Source organism: Crotalus tigris, unplaced genomic scaffold, assembly GCF_016545835.1.
Source record: "Crotalus tigris isolate CLP2741 ecotype Arizona unplaced genomic scaffold, ASM1654583v1 scf7180000023608.1681014, whole genome shotgun sequence".
Lineage (NCBI taxonomy): Eukaryota > Metazoa > Chordata > Lepidosauria > Squamata > Viperidae > Crotalus > Crotalus tigris.
Genome location: NW_024100075.1, coordinates 750,602 through 766,440, shown reverse-complemented (window position 1 = coordinate 766,440; position 15,839 = coordinate 750,602). Strand labels below are relative to the sequence as shown.

At 39.6% G+C, this 15,839-nt stretch overlaps 2 protein-coding genes across 3 annotated transcripts in view; one reads left to right on the top strand and one right to left on the bottom strand.

The window, feature by feature from the left end:
- Window positions 1-4,955, top strand: part of WRNIP1 (WRN helicase interacting protein 1) — a 42,671-nt gene extending 37,716 nt beyond the window's left edge. The window contains exons 6-7 of the mRNA XM_039319706.1: window positions 675-754; window positions 3,901-4,955. Coding sequence (XP_039175640.1) covers window positions 675-754; window positions 3,901-4,176 — 356 coding nt within the window. The 3' untranslated portion in view covers window positions 4,177-4,955. The remainder of the gene's footprint in view (window positions 1-674; window positions 755-3,900) is intronic.
- Window positions 4,956-5,259: 304 nt separating this feature from the next.
- On the bottom strand, window positions 5,260-14,710 carry LOC120297267 (leukocyte elastase inhibitor-like). Of its 2 annotated transcripts, XM_039319707.1 has the most exons (7): window positions 14,393-14,710; window positions 14,034-14,217; window positions 12,466-12,603; window positions 10,715-10,832; window positions 8,912-9,054; window positions 7,780-7,947; window positions 5,260-6,496 (listed from the first exon to the last, which is right to left on the bottom strand). In XM_039319707.1, the coding sequence occupies exons 2-7, from the start codon at window positions 14,199-14,201 to the stop codon at window positions 6,089-6,091; spliced, it is 1,143 nt and encodes a 380-aa protein (XP_039175641.1). In that variant the 5' UTR covers window positions 14,202-14,217; window positions 14,393-14,710; the 3' UTR covers window positions 5,260-6,088. The 2 variants fall into 2 exon arrangements, with proteins under 2 accessions (XP_039175641.1, XP_039175642.1); XM_039319708.1 differs by lacking the exon at window positions 14,393-14,710 and having other exon boundaries at window positions 14,034-14,386.
- Window positions 14,711-15,839: the final 1,129 nt, after the last annotated feature.

The following is a 15,839-nucleotide window of genomic DNA, read 5'->3' as shown; positions in this document are numbered from 1 at the left end:
GCCCTCTCTAAGCAGCTTATAGAGTCAGCATATTGCCTCCAACTATCCGGGTCCTCATTTTACCGACCTCAGGAGGATGGAAATTGGTCAGAATTGAACTCTTGGCAGTGGGAATGCAGAGTTTTCCTGCAATACTGCATTCAAATCACTGCACCACCATATTTCAGCAAGATATTGCCTTTATGAAAGCAGGTTTTAATATGTTACTAATGGCAGTTTTATCAGATAAATCCTGTTGATTTACTCATCAAATTTCTAGCTGCCAACTCAAAAAAAACCCAACCCCCCCAACCACACATAAAATAGTAACTGTCGAAGAGAACAACAAACCATCTTTGTACATTTTCCTCCCCCACCTTAAAGTTTCCAACCCAACCATCCAAATCCAAGGCCTAGGAAAAAATCTAGGCCTTAGATTTGGATGGTTTTAAAGATCACTTTAAGGCAGGGGCCATATGAATCTCTAAAGGACAGGTGCAGCAATAGAAGGCCTATCTCTTAGGTCCTGCTAGATGACTTTACTTAATCAGTGAGACCTGAAGGAAGCCGAGTCTTTTGAAGCACACAGAACAAGCAGTCCCTCAAATAGAAAGGCCATGCCATGTAGCGGTTTATTTAAGTCAACTTGATTTGATGTATCATATTGTTGATTAGAATATAAAATGTCATTATAGGATTAGCAGATCCCTTGGCCTTACCTCAAGCTGTGGCTGCTTATCAAGGCTGCCACTTTATTGGAATGCCGGAGTGTGAGGTAATGTAATTTATAAACAATCAACATCAAAACTTCTAAATGTTATTTTTTCTTCTACAAGTAGTCCCCAACTTACAACTATTCATTTAGTGCCTGTCTGAAGTTACAGTGACACTGAAAAAAGTGGCTTACAACCAGTCCTCACATTTATGCCCATTGCAGCATCCCCATAGTCACATGAACAAAATGTGGGTGCTTGGCATCTGGCATGCATTTACGATGGTTAGTGTCCCTGGGTTATGTGATTGCCATTTGCCATCTCCCCACTTGACTTCTGACAAGCAAAGTCAATAAGGGAAGCTTGATGTGATTCATTTAACAACTCCAGTGATTTGCTTAACAACCATAGCAAAAATGTCATAAACCAGGCACGACTGACTTAACATTTCTATCTTGATTAACAATGGAAATTCTGGTCCCAGTTATGGTTATAAGTCGAGGACTACCTGTACAGTAATTTTGCTTCCTTCTATTGCATATAATTACTGAACAATATAAATAGTAATGTAACCTTGTATGTTTTGTCTAGGAATATATGCCAATGAGTTCAATTTAGGAGGCACAAAACTCTGGAAACAGTCACACCTCTGTTTCATGGCAAACATATCATTCTAAGGAGGCTTTAGTCATTTCAAAAGTTAATTATTCTGAATCAGAAACAATTTGTAGTATTCCCTTAGTGAAATTGAAAAATTATTTAGGGTTAACTCTGTGGTGGCAGCACAGAAGAATCTGCCAAGAGATGTGGTAATTTACTTTGGTAAAAGATCTTTACGTAATGAAATTGTGCAAGCCTATTATAAGAAGAGATTTCAAATTGCTTCACAAGATGTTATAATTTTTAAGGAGATCCCATCTAAAATTTTAAGAAGAAGAAAGGAGTTTGCTTTTCTAGCAAATGAACTTAAAAAGAGAAAAATTTTATTCAGATGGGATGTTCCGACTGGAATGGTGGTGAATTACCTGGGGACATGTTATAGACTTAATACTGTTTCTCAAGCAAAAGATTTTTATACTTCGGTCCTGGGGGTATGTGCATCGCCATCTATTAAGTTTAAAGCTTTGGAAGAAAAGAATGTAGAATCACAGTTTGAAGAGCCTATATTTATGAAAACTGGAGAATCTTTGTGTGAGAGGCCTCAACAAGTCCAGGTTGAGGAGCAGAAGACAACTTGTGCAGTATACAATTCCAAAGAAAAGCAGCAACAGAAGAAGGTTAAGGAAGTTTCATATTCAGTGGTTCTGAATCTCTGGGAGATGTTAGACCTACAAAGTCTTTGGAGCAATCTTAAGGGTGGAATTGCTGCCTGAAATGGAAATTGGGAAATCTCAGTTTGAGGGGCATCAACAAGAGAGGAACGGGCAGAGGATAACTTGTACAACTTACAATTGTAAAGACCAATACAAGGAGGAATTCAAGGAACCCTTATTGGCTTCGGAGTCGATGGGAGATTCAGGAATTTTGGAGCAGTCTCCTAAGGCAGAACTTGCAGCATTTCTTACGAGTTTGATACAAGAATGGAGAAGGGAAATGGAAGAATGGAAGAATGGAGAATGGAAAAAACTGGAATGTGAATAATTAATAATACTAATATAATTGAGACTGATAAGGATGCAGTTTCTTACGGATGGAATTTGTTATTGGTGAAGATTGAAATGTTTAATGTGTTTATTAATTTTGTTGTTTTAAGTTTTGAACCTTTAATGATAATATTGTTTAAATTTGTGTTTTGAAGGGATTATAATTTGCTTATTTTAGTGAGGGGATTCTAATGTTTTAAATTTTAAGTAATGTTTAAATTTGTGTTTTGAAGGGAGTATAACTTGTTCAAGTTTTAAGTATGCTTAAATTTGGTTTTTAAATATTATTAATATTTTTAAGAGAAAATAATTTGTTTAATTAAATGTTTAGATTTGTTTAGGAAAGAAAGTAATGTTTAAATTTGTGGTTTTGGAGGGAGTTTATATAGAGTGATGATTGTATTTAGATTTGTTTAGGATTTAAAAGTGTTTCTAGTTTTTAAATATTATTATTAATATTTTTAAGAGAAAATAATTTGTTTAATTAAATGTGCTTAGATTTGTTTAGGACTTATAGGTTTTTTAAGTTTTTTTCTTTTTGGATAGGAGAGAAGATTATGAAGATTGAAGGAAATATGTACTTACTTTAAGTTCTTTAAGAGTATTTAGCTTTAATGGTATAACAAAGATTTGTATGTTTATTTTTTCGTTTTAGGATAAAGAAAGAGGGAGAAATTAGATTTTATATTATAGATATAGATATTCAAAGAAAGTAATGTTTAAATTTGTGTTTTTGGAGGGAGCTTATATAGAATGATGATTGTATTTAAATTTGTTTAGGTTTTAAAAGTGTTTTAAGTTTTTTTTTTAATTAAGCCTGTACTCAGCTCTGGGAAGTCCAGGGGAGGGTTTGGGAGGTTGGGAAGGGGGGGGTGAGGTAGGGGGGGGTATGGGAAGGGGATTTGTTTTTGTAAAATGTAAAAATTTTCAATTAAAAAAAAAAAAAAAAACAATTTGTAGTATTCCAAGACTGGACCAGATTGTGCAGATTTTCACAATCTAGAATAGTATGGTCCAGAAAAGAAACAGAATATTCCTAATCATTGCAAACATAGGCCCCTTCTTCCTGCCATTCTGTCAATTCCATGTTTTCAATAAAATGCAGGAATCATGCTATATCCTATGTCAAGAGTTTAGTGCAACAATTGACCACAATTGAGCCCAATTTTTTGTTGTTAAGTGAGAGAGTTATTAAGTGAATTTTGCCCCATTTTACAACTGTTCTTGCCCTAGTTGTTAACTGAATCACTGTAGTTGTTAAGTTAGTAATATGGTTGTTAAATGAATCTGGCTTCCCCACAGACTTTGCTTGTCAAAAAGTTGCCAAAGGGGAATCACATGACCCCGGGACACTGCAGCCGTCATGAATACGAGTCAGTTGCCCAAGCGTCTGAATGTTGATCACATGATCACATGGGGATGCTGCAATGTGAAAAACGGTCAAAAGTCACTTTTTTTCATTGCCAGTGTAGCTTCGAATGGTCACTAAGCAAAAGTGTTGTAAGTCGAGGACTACCTGTAATACATTTCCCTTCTTTAATTGTCCCTTTCTTTTTGTTGCTTAGGTCTTACTGGCACAGTGTGTAGTCTATTTTGCCAGAGCACCAAAGTCTATTGAAGTGTACAGGGCCTACAGCAATGTGAAAGCATGCCTAAGAGACCACCAGGGACCACTTCCTCCTGTTCCTTTACATTTGCGGAATGCACCAACCAGGCTCATGAAAAATTTAGGTTATGGTAAAGATTATAAATATAATCCCGTGTACAAGAATCCTGTAGAGCAAGAATATCTGCCTGAAGAGTTGAAAGAGATTGATTTTTTTACACAAAGCAAAATTTGATGGAAGACCCTGTGCAACTCATATTAATCCTGCAATATTTTTCTCAAAAGTTCATTTCGGTTTTAAGAAAACCGTATATTTCCAGAACAGCCATATTAAACTGGTAGCCTCAAACTGGGATGCTTACCTTTTTGCATTAAATAATATCTATGTTAATTACATTATCTTTGATACAAATGCAACAACGCTGAGGATATTCTATTATTCTAATTCAAGGCAAAACGCTGCTCAGCACAGATACGGATATACTCAATATCTGTTGTTAGAGGTTCCTTAAAGAAACTACATCTTTTCTACACTAATTATGTAGTCAGAGGAAAATATGTGTTCTACTTAAGGAGCTGCTTCCTTTTCCACTTGAAATCCAAATAACTGCACATTCCTAAACCATTTTATACTATAAAGAATATTTTATTGCAGGTTTTATGCAAAATGTAAGAATCGTTTGATAATCTTAGATAAAATACATATTATACAGGTAAAGAACAACTAAAATCACTGGATTTAATCAAAGATATAAAGGACATTATTTCAGAAATTTAAAATAAATAAATAAAAAATGCCCAGTCTAGCTAATATTAGGCTTTTTCAGTGGGGACTGATATAAGTATATATTTAATACAATCCATAGAACTTAAAAGGCCCTAATTTTGACTTGTGTCCTTGGTTGAAAGAAATACTGCATTTGCACCTTAAGCTGGAAAAAAAACCCTTATAATTGAAATGTAACTTAAGAAATTATTTTTGAAACTGTGAAAATAAAGTGAATTTAAAAATCATCACCGTTTCCATTTTGATAAAAAAAAACTTCAGTTATAATATTTTAAGTACTATATTGTTTGGTGTGCAGGCTTATTGACATTTCGTTTTGCTAGCCCAGAGCCCCATCTGTAGATAGTTGTAAAAGGCTGGGAAAGGGAGAGAAAATAGACATAAAGCAAAATTATTGGCAGATTATATTATAAATGACAATTTAGGGGAAAGCACGAGGGGACTTTCTCCAATATTTAAAACAAGAGTGCCTCTAAATCATCCAGGCAACATGAATTAAACTGAATTGTAGAAGCAACAACCTCTTCAAAATGTTGTTAGAACTTCTTTATTTGACATCTATCTTCAATAAAATCAATGCCTGAAAGATGGACAACAACATATAACTCAGATTTAATGAGGAGAGACAATGTGGACGGAAAAAAAAAATCAGAAAATTAGTACATTGAGGCTGCTGTTGATTCATATGTGAACAATTTTCCACTCACTGAATGAGAAGAAAAGTGGTACCATAATTCCTCATAAGGTACTTATTAAGACAAGTGCCAAATTGCTTTCTATTTTTGAACAAGAAAGAAGTCACTTTCTGGATTCTATATTATCAATGATCTTCCATTGGTCCAGTTCCTGGACTAAAGACTCTTAAATTGTATTAAATGAAGGCCAATCTTATTCCAGTAATTCATGTGTTATTGGTTTTACAAATACAGTGCACAGCAGCTATCCCTTGCCGGATGGCTTCCAAACAGCTCAAACTAAAATTCCCAGAATTCCTAGCTAGCTGGAAATTAAAGGAACTGTAGTCAAGCACACCTGAATGTCCTAGATTAGAGATGGCTACCCTTCAGATCAGGCGTGTGAAACTGTCGGCCCGCGGGCTGGATGCATCACGCGGAAACCGCGTCCATCCCAGCTCCGGCAAGGGGGAAAAGTAACAATACATCATGTCACGTGACACAGCGAGTTTGACACCCCTGCTTTAGAGCAAAGTGTCACATAAAACATGTCAACAGACTCAGGAGTTGAAGAAAATCCAAGATGGAAAACATCTGCAGAAACCCAACTTGTTTATGGCAATTCCCCCAAGCAGGCAAAGAAATGTGTCTTTTATAGGAGGCTGGAAGTTGGTTTTATGCTACTTTTATGGAGAAACAAATCTACCAAGGAAAAGTATAGTGTTTGTGGCTTTATGACGGATAAAAAATAGGAAAGGATGGTCAGCATTAAACTCCTCTGCAATGGGCAGACAAAGTAACATAATCGTAGCAGCAGTAGCTGCTGCTGCTTCAGTGCCCACTTCGTTTACTTCTAGAAATGACTTGTGAACAATTTTAGAGACATGGAGGTCCTGAGCTCCTGACATGCCAGACAAATTAGCCTTGCCACTGTCAAACACATCTAACAGCCCCATTGCTGCAAAGTAAGATTTAAGATCATAGTTTTCTTCCAGCTGAAATTTAGGTAGATGTACATAGACGTCCAGGTCGGAATTCATATTTTTGGGCTGGGTCCATTCTTGCAGTTTTTCCAAAGTAAGCTGCTTCTCCAGCTAAAATGGCAAAGAAAGAGGAGTAATCATTTGTATCATTGTGCTACGATATTTCCATTTCAGCAGAAACGCCTTGCTGAAAAACATACTGACTTCAGTATGAATGCATCCGCAGAGCCAGAGAGCACCTTTCTCTACCCCCAGACATAGTCTTCCTCTATGGGAGACAATAAAAATATGGCATTGGACTGAGCGCAAGATGGGTTTTGCTTCATGCTAAACTATTTGCAGCTTTAACTGATGTTCATATGGGAAAAAATCAATACAGAGTTTATAGCATAAACATTATTAGAAGTGTAACGTGAATTTTTAAAGAATGTATTTTCAGGCAAACCATGGCTGTCCTGTCCAAATATAATATAAAAAGCATTTATTTAATAGATACTTTACCATTTTAGATACCATTTAAATCTAATTCAGATCTAATTTGGTTTCCACTCTTTCATCCAAGATGATTAGGGATTCATAGTGTCTGGTACAAAAATGATTTTCTGGAGATCCCCAGAATAGGGGATGATTAGGGGACTGGAGGCTAAAGCATATAAGGAACGGCTGCTGGAATTGGGTATGTCTAGTTTAATGAAGAGAAGGATGAGGGGGGACATGATAGCAGTTTTCCAGTATCTCAGGGGCTGCCACAAAGAAGAGGGAGTCAAGCTATTTTCCAAGGCGCCTGAAGGCAGGACAAGAAGCAATGGATGACAACTAATCAAGGAGAGAAGCAACCTAGAACTAAGGAGAAACTTCCTAGCAGTTAGAACAATTAACCAGTGGAACAACCTGCCTCCAGAAGCGGTGAATGCTCCAACACTGGAAGTTTTTAAGAAGAGACTGGACAGCCATTTGTCCGAAATGGTATAGGGTTTCCTGCCTGAGCAGAGAGTTGGACTATATGACTCCAAGGTCCCTTCCAACTTTATTATTAGTATTAGTATTTCCTGTTTTCTCCTATTTCTTGACAATATATCAGTCATTTTTTAACCACAGGAAGACCAAGTTAGCCATTTGTCCAAGATGGTATAGGGTTTCCTGCCTGAGCAGGGGGTTGGACTAGATGACCTCCAAGGTCCCTTCCAACTTTACTATTATTATTATTATTATTAAGGCAGCCTCTCTTCAGAACCTAACCGATGTATATGGAGCCACTCAATGCATCACATAACCCAGAACTTTGCCCAACCACATGGGTGATCCTACCAAGTACTGTATTCATGTCATATTTAGAATAATTTTTGTTTTAGGACAATGATTTTATAGCAATAGCAAGAAAACAACAGAATCACCTGTTCTAGGCCTGTAGAATTATCCTCAATTTTATCAGGCAGAAGGATGATCATGCTAAGATCCTCTCCATTGTATGGCAGTTCCAGCACACGACACTTGCATTCAGGGATATAACCAAAAGGAAGTTTCTCTTTCATGAACATCATCTTCACATTCTTCTTTTCTGTCTGGATTATTATAAGACTATTACAGTGAGGAGCTTATAAAAACAACAAAAATAAAAGCTTCTGCACGTACAGTATATGCTGAAATTGATATTGATATAACTAATTCTGGGAAGTGGATCTTTGCAAAACTATATTAATATATAGCTAGCTATTCTTTGGAATCATACAATCCTATTAAGCTGAATGAAATTCATTTTCAGGTAAATTCATTTTCAGGTAAACAGAACAGCTAAGCCAACTTAAAAATTAACCCAGGGGGGTGGAACCTTCCTGTAGTAAAAAAAAGTAAAAACTGCTTTATTGTCTTCCTTCGTGTATTAGAGCATATAGACCAGTGGTGGCAAACCTATGGCACGGGTGCCAGAGGCAGCACTCAGAGCCCCCTCTGTGGGCACGCGCGCCATGGCCCCAGTCCTAGGCCTTCAGCTGGGTTTCATAAAACCTTTTCGCTTTAGGCCTCTGCCGCTATGTCCAAAAAAAAGGTTCATCCATCAGTCAATTTCAACTTCTCACGGGAAAAAAAAAGATCTTGCAAAGTTGGAATTGACTGATTGAACTTTATAGTCCCACTCAGTCTGCTGTTACCACCACAGCCATGCCCACCCAATGGGCCACACCTACCTGGCACCCAACGATGCATAAGTGGGTTTTGGATTGCAGTTTTGGCACTCGGTCTCTAAAAGGTTCATCATCACTGATATAGGCAAATGACCTACTAAATTCAGTAAAATATTTCAGAATGGAATTAGGTTTAATTTATGGGAAAGTTGAAATTTTTAATTAGTGATTAGGTTCAAAGGAACTGATACAAAGCTTCAAAAACATGAGTACAGATAAAGATTATGTGTTCAGCGCTATCATAAAAATTTGATGATGCTTAATGAGAGTGTACGTTGCCACAAGTGCCTAAAGAACAAGCTATTGTTACAAAAGAGAGACAATATGAAAAAAACAATCCATTTACCTTATTTAGTCTAAAAGGCTTGTCTTCAGTATCTTCTTCTTTAAATGCTTTTGCCCAGCTGCCTTTAAAGTAGACAGCACTCACCAAAACCAATTTAGTCATTTCATTGATAGAGCCTTCAGATAGCAACTCAGGGATTTTACCTTGACAGAGAAATTTTACTGTTAATTAGCTGTGCAAGAAACTGAGACCTAAATAATATCAATCAGACTAATCTAAATGCACTTGTTAAATGTACATTTCCCCTCTGCAATTATACTCTTAAAAAAAAAAATCCTGAATTAACAAAAGCTTCTGTGAATGGCACTCACTGGCCAGTTCCTGTCATGTGCATAAGGTGCCACAGCTCCAGAATCACTCCAATTTAAGATAGAATCCTCTTTTTACTCAATTAGTCAAAACATTCAGTGTTCTTAATATTTATCATTTGACGGCTGTGGCTGGGAGGACCTTTGCACAAGTTCGTCTGTTGCACCAGTTGCAACCCTACCTGGAAGGCTCTCCTTACAGTCACTCATGCCCTTGTCACCTCATGTCTGGACTACTGCAACGTGCTCTACATGGGGCTACCCTTGAAAAGTATTCGGAGACTACAGTTGGTCCAGAATGCAGCCACGCGAGTGATAGTGGGTGCTCCTCGATACACCCACGTTACACCTATCCTCCGTGAGCTGCACTGATTGCCTATTGGTCTCCGGGTCCAATTCAAGGTGTTGCTTATTACCTTTAAAGCCCTATATGGCTCAGGGCCAGGCTATTTGCGAGACCGCCTACTACCTCATAGTTCCCTTCATCCGGTTAGATCCTACAGGCTGGGCCTCCTTCAGGTCCCGTTGGCCAAGCAGTGCCATTTGGCAGGGCCGCGGAAGAGGGCTTTCTCTGTGATGTCTTGGAACCAGCTCCCCCCGGAGATTAGGACCGCTCCCACCCTGTTGGTTTTCCGTAAGCTGCTTAAGATCTGGCTTTTCTGGCAGGCCTGGGGTTTATAAAATCTGACCCCTGGATGACTGTTATTGTACTGTTTGTTTTGTTATGTTTTATGGTGTTAGCCGCCCAGAGTCCTCTGGGAGTGGGGCGGCTTATAAATTTTAAAAATAAAATAAAATAAATAAAAATAAATAAATAAATATTTCTTCCTGGAGGTAAGGTCAGTCCCCACATTCCTGGCTCTTAAAACCTGGCTCTGCTGGCTGGTCTAGAGCTTCGACAAGGGCATTCTATGCTGGGTGTGGTTGCTGGGACTCAGAGAAGATCCCCATCCTTATGTCTTCTGTCCTCTTGGCTTTTGGTCTATTTAACCTTTCTAAATTTTAATTGTTTTGCATTGTCTTTATCTTTTTATCATTCGATAAACTCCCTAAAGTTGCTGTACAGTGAGATGAGCAGGATATAAATTTAATAAATAAAATAAAAGGATGTGAGTTGCATTAAGCAGCCTCATTAATATGAAATGTCCACTTTTTAAGTATCTCTGAGGAGATACTCTACAGGCAAGGACAATGTGAAACATTCATTTATTGTGTCCTCTGTATTGGTGGGTTGTTCTCAAATTTGTATTTTTCATGAGATTTGTTATGCCAGCCCAAATATCTTTTATCAGGTTACGGGGCTGCTGACCGGATCCTTTATACAACTTTATACAACTGAAGAACCACTGTTCTGTAAGATCAACTGTTGCAAAGTATTATTTTGTTTTTTATCAATTCCTGAAATTGGTATTTTATGGCAGCATTATGGGAATTAAAAGTAAGAGTTGACTATCATGTGGACCCAATAGTTGTTAATTTTTAAAAAATAACTCACCTTCAGTTTGCTGTTCAACCCACTGGTTAATTTCGTTTTTTGCCTTGTCTGGAGCATTTGAGAAATCCACTGTGGCTAATTCAGCTCCATACAAATTCTGGGTGCTAGTCAAGAAATCCTAGCAAAATTATAAAATTATAAAATAAATGCTATTATGGATAGCAAGAGGGGAAGCATTTACATTTAATAAATAATAACAATTATAATCTCCAATCAACTAGAGATCCAATTAATTTCCCTGTTTCTGCTTGACAGCCTTTGCCTTCATCATTCATCATGCTCTAGAATTTTCTAACTGCATTTAAGCACATAAGAAGTACTCATAATAGCATAATGAAGACATATCTTCTTTCTAAAAGGCTGATGTAGTCTATGTTGAAGTTTTCCAATTCACTGTCTTGATAACATGTTTAGGCTGAAAAACACAACTAGCCTGAAGAGAAAAAGTGGACTATTCTGAGTGAGGTCCTAAATCTAAGCCAGGGGTGTCAAACTCAATTTCATTGAGGGCCGCATCAGCATTGTGGTTGCCCTCAGGGGGCTGGGTGGGTATGGCCAGGGTGGGTGCGGCCTACTAGGTGAGTGTGGATGGAGTGGGTGTGGCCTACTAGGTGGGTATGGCCAGCTCTACATCGTTCGCGTCAAGGGTGCCTGTGGGGGGCCGGGCAGGAATGGGACAGATCTGAGGGTCTCTGGCAGAAGGGGGTGGGACCAGGGCAAGTGCCAAGGCATGGTCCACTGGAGGAGCCTCCCTGTACCTCTCAGGCCATGCGGGGTGGTCTGGATGGTGGTGCAGGCTGCCCAGAGCCCTGGGCAGCAGAGGTCAAATGCCCAGCCTGGCCCTTGAGCACCTGCAGCATCAAGCCCAGCCCCACTTCCTCAAGGCTGCTGCTCAAGGTTATCCTGGTTCCTCGCTGTTTCCAGACGGCCTTGTGGAGCTAAGACTGAATGCGTTTCAGGATAGATAGCCATGACAAAATTGTACATTGGCTCCCGGCCGGCCAGGGCCAAGGCAGAGGGGACCGTTCCCTCACAGTTTCCAGGATGGCTTCGCGGGCCACATGAAACCATGAAACCGGGCCTTCTGTTTGACATGTCTGATCTAAGCCTTCCAGCTCTTCTTCAGTACTTTAACCATGACACGAGATTAGCATCATTTTGACTGATAGTTTATTCTTGTGAAAAGAGATGCATATCATACATACAATTTGTAGTCTAATTGGAAAATCTGTATCTATGTAATAATGTTAGCAGCAATGCTTCTACATCTCACAAGAAACATGACTGTCTGTGGGTAAAAGAGAGAAAAGGAATGAACGTATAAAACTGCATATTTCATAGCCATGTACCTGAAGAAGCAAGAGGGGGTGGGGTAGGAAATTTTAGCAAAACAGAGTTTTCCCCGAGAGATGCACAGATTAAGACACTGTGCAATCCTAAACTGGAGAGGGGAAGTGGAAAGGTTCAGAGTAACCACACCCTGGAATTTCTCAGGCCATATCTAGTGGGTTAGATGGTTATAACTTTCATTTGGCAAGATTCTGTCCATTAGGTGTAAGAAAATAAATGATTGGATATAATTGGATCTTACTGTATCATTTTTGGGCTGGGCTGAACATAGCAGACCTAATTAAAAGAGATTATTCACTTAAAGCACGTATTGATGAATATCATAATCAATTAACATTTGAAATTGACCTATAAAGCCATTCTGATGACCCATGAGTTATTGATGTTTGCAATCTACTTACAGACAAAAAGTTGAAAGTTTTTTCTCCGTACAACCTATTAGCAAATGTCAGAATATAGGGTGCATTGCTCCGGTTAATTTTAGTATTGAGCCTGTGAAATCCTGAATGAAGGTCTTCAACACCATCAAAATGAAGTGTCTGCATGGAAAAGATAGATCCTAACTTAATACCAATAAGAACAGTGAAATTATGGTTAATTCAAAAATACTTTTGTCTAAGAGCAGTGGAGACATTCCAGAAATCTACAGACACACAGACAGAAAGGCATACATAAACAAGCTGCACTGGACCATTCTCTGCATATTTAGGTTTCATTTTAAAAGAGGCACATACAGTATCTAAGACTAATACTATGGGTTTTACATAAACAAAGAAAAATTGGGGATTTATCAAAGGCTGAATGTATTTGCCATATATTCTGTCTTGGAGAAATGACACAACAGGAGGCTTTATTCAAAGTTACCTTAGGGTATCAGTTACGGAATCTGTAGACTACAGTATAAAACAAGTACAGATAAGGAAAAAGTTGAATATTAGTCCGATTTTCATAATGGTTTTTTGATAAAGCATAGCAAGAGAATGCAACAGAGAGCATTGGGTTGTTTCTTTTATTTCCCATTTGCGCCCTTTGTATGAGGGGCTGACACTCTGTCACTTGAAAACCAAAATATTAATTCCCTATAGAGGCTGTAAGTTTTTGAGGAAAGAGCTATTGCTTTTATCTTAGCTTACTGTAATCGTGTGCTTGAAAATTTCAGCATATTAGCCAGTAAGCTGAGTTTGCTTACTGGCTAATGGTGAAAAAAAAGGCATTACTTCTTTGTATTTCTTGTACATGAATTTTCTTCTTATATCCTTATCCCATACAGGTTGGACAACTATATGTGGAAAATCTAAACCAAAAATTTTCAACTTTATCACAGAGTATAACATGTAAATTAAAAATAAAATTTCCAGAACCTTTGATTGATAGGCCAAATTTAGTGATATAAAATTGGCTATCATCTATCTATCTATCTATCTATCTATCTATCTATCTATCTATCTATCTATCTATCTACCTACCTACCTACCTACCTACCTATCTAAATCATATCTATCTATCTATCTATCTATCTATCTATCTATCTATCTATCTATCTATCTATCTATCTATCTATCTATCTAATTATCTAATCTATTATCTATCTAATCTACCATCTATCTCTATATCTCTATCTATATATCTTTCTCCCTCTATCATCTATCTAACATCTATCATCACCCTTATTCACTTGAAAATTGTTCAGCAAAACACTAATAAAAACTCTGGAGTAAATCACGAAAGAAGGAACACTACTGATCTAGTGTCTTACTAACTTTTTTGAAGTACTAACTAAATCCAGCGATATACTTAATACATTTTAATACAGTGATTTAACATCAATCCTTTTAAATCCAAAGGTGACGTCCCTGTGCTACAGGCTGTGTATCAAATATACAGCACTTAAAATATACAACTCTCATTACAAAAGAACCTCAATATTCATAGGTGCTATACTAAACATGCCAGAAAAATATCTGCTGACCTTCGAGAGTTCCGCGGCTGTATTATCCCGGGCTCCTAAGAGGATCATGGCCAGAGAAGAAGATATGCTGACCGGAGAAAAGAAAATGTTGTCAGTTGGGTGGGCTTCGTTCAATTTTTGGAAAAGATCCAGAGCAAACTGCGAGTTTGCATTAGCCAGGTTATTCATAGCGACCACGAGAAGGCTGGAAAACAAGCAAAAAAGAAAGAAAAATATTTCGGAGGCTGTGTTTCTCAACCTTGGCAACTTTATGATGTGTGGACTTCAACTCCCAGAATACAGCACCAATACAGAGCAATGACGACGGGAGCAAGCTTTTAAACGGCTACAAGCGACGGCCGCGCGGGACCCACCCTTACCGGCCGAGAGAAGACCAGGTGGGTCGGATAAGCAGAGAGCCGCTCCCCCGCAGATCTCCAGTCTTGACGTGGCGAGGAGGGGAGCGCCGAAGCGGACTCTGGAACTGGCGAGACGGCAGCGCCCTCGGACTCTGACCTTCCCCAGCTGGGAGGGGAGGTGGTCTGAACGGGCAGGTTTCGAGAGTTGGAAGGCTGAGAGGAGCGAGGATGGGAGGAAGGGTTGGGCTGCTCTCAATTTGCCTACACCCGAAGACTGTAGCCTAACACGGGCGCTTAGCCCATCCGCCCCACTGCAGAAGCTCGCGGAAAGGAGAGGAGGGAGAGGGGAAGGGGGGGGGGAAAGGGGAGAGAGAAAAGGAAAACCGAAAGAATATCAGGAGCTGCAGAAGCTAGATGGGGATGTTGTGGAGCTGTACCTTTTGCAGGATGTTTGCTGCCCTGTGTCCCTTCACTGCTGAACATAGGCGCGCGGGCTGTTGGAGATGAATCTGTGTTGTCTGCATCTCAAATTGAGGGGCAGATAAATAGAATTAGAATTGGAATAGAATAGAATAGAATAGAATAGAATAGAATAGAATAGAATAGAATAGAATAGAATAGAATAGAATAGTTGGGAGGGAGGGACAGACTTTGGAGGTCTTCTAGTCCTAGGCAGTGAACCCTATACCATTTCAGACAAATGGTTGTCCAGTCTCTTCTTAAAAACTTAGTGTTGGAGCATTCACAATTTCTGGAGGCAAGTTGTTCCACTAATTAATTGTTCTGTCAGGAAATTTCTCCTTAGTTCTAGGTCAGTGATGGCAAACCTTTTAGAGACCGAGTGCCCAAACTGCAACCCAAAACTCATTTATCACCCGGTGCCAGGTGGGCATGGCCCACTGGGTGGCGTGGCTGTGGTGGTCATGGCAGATTGGGTGGGTGTGGCCAAGATGGGTGTGGTCACCTCAGTGTTGCTCATGGGGAAGAATGCCTGTGGGGGCTGGGCAGGGTTCAGGGAGATCCAAGGGGTCTCTGGCTGGTGGGGCAGTAGGCAGTAGACTCGTCCTGCGGGAGGAGGTGAGGCAGTGCTGGGGTGCCATTGTCGCAGGGCAAGGAGAGGCAGGGGCCAGGGCAGCTGCTGCCTGACACCATCGGCCCCCGCACACAGAGGCCAATGAGCGCATGGGGGCCAACAGTGTCCATCAGCAGCCACAGCCTGCCGGCCCCTCGACCAGCGCACTCTGGGGCGCCATAGCCCACCACCAGAAGTTCAGAGAAGCCACCTCTGAGCTGGACAGACAGCCGACAGCTGAGGAGGCAATGCAGTGGGTCGTGCCCAGGAAAAGGAGAGCATGTGAGGCCAGGAGGGATGGGACAAGGGGTAGGTAAACCAGCCATGCTGGAATGCATCCAGCCACATGGGACCTCGGTGAGTTAGCGGGTGGCTGGTTGAAAAGGGACAGTTGCC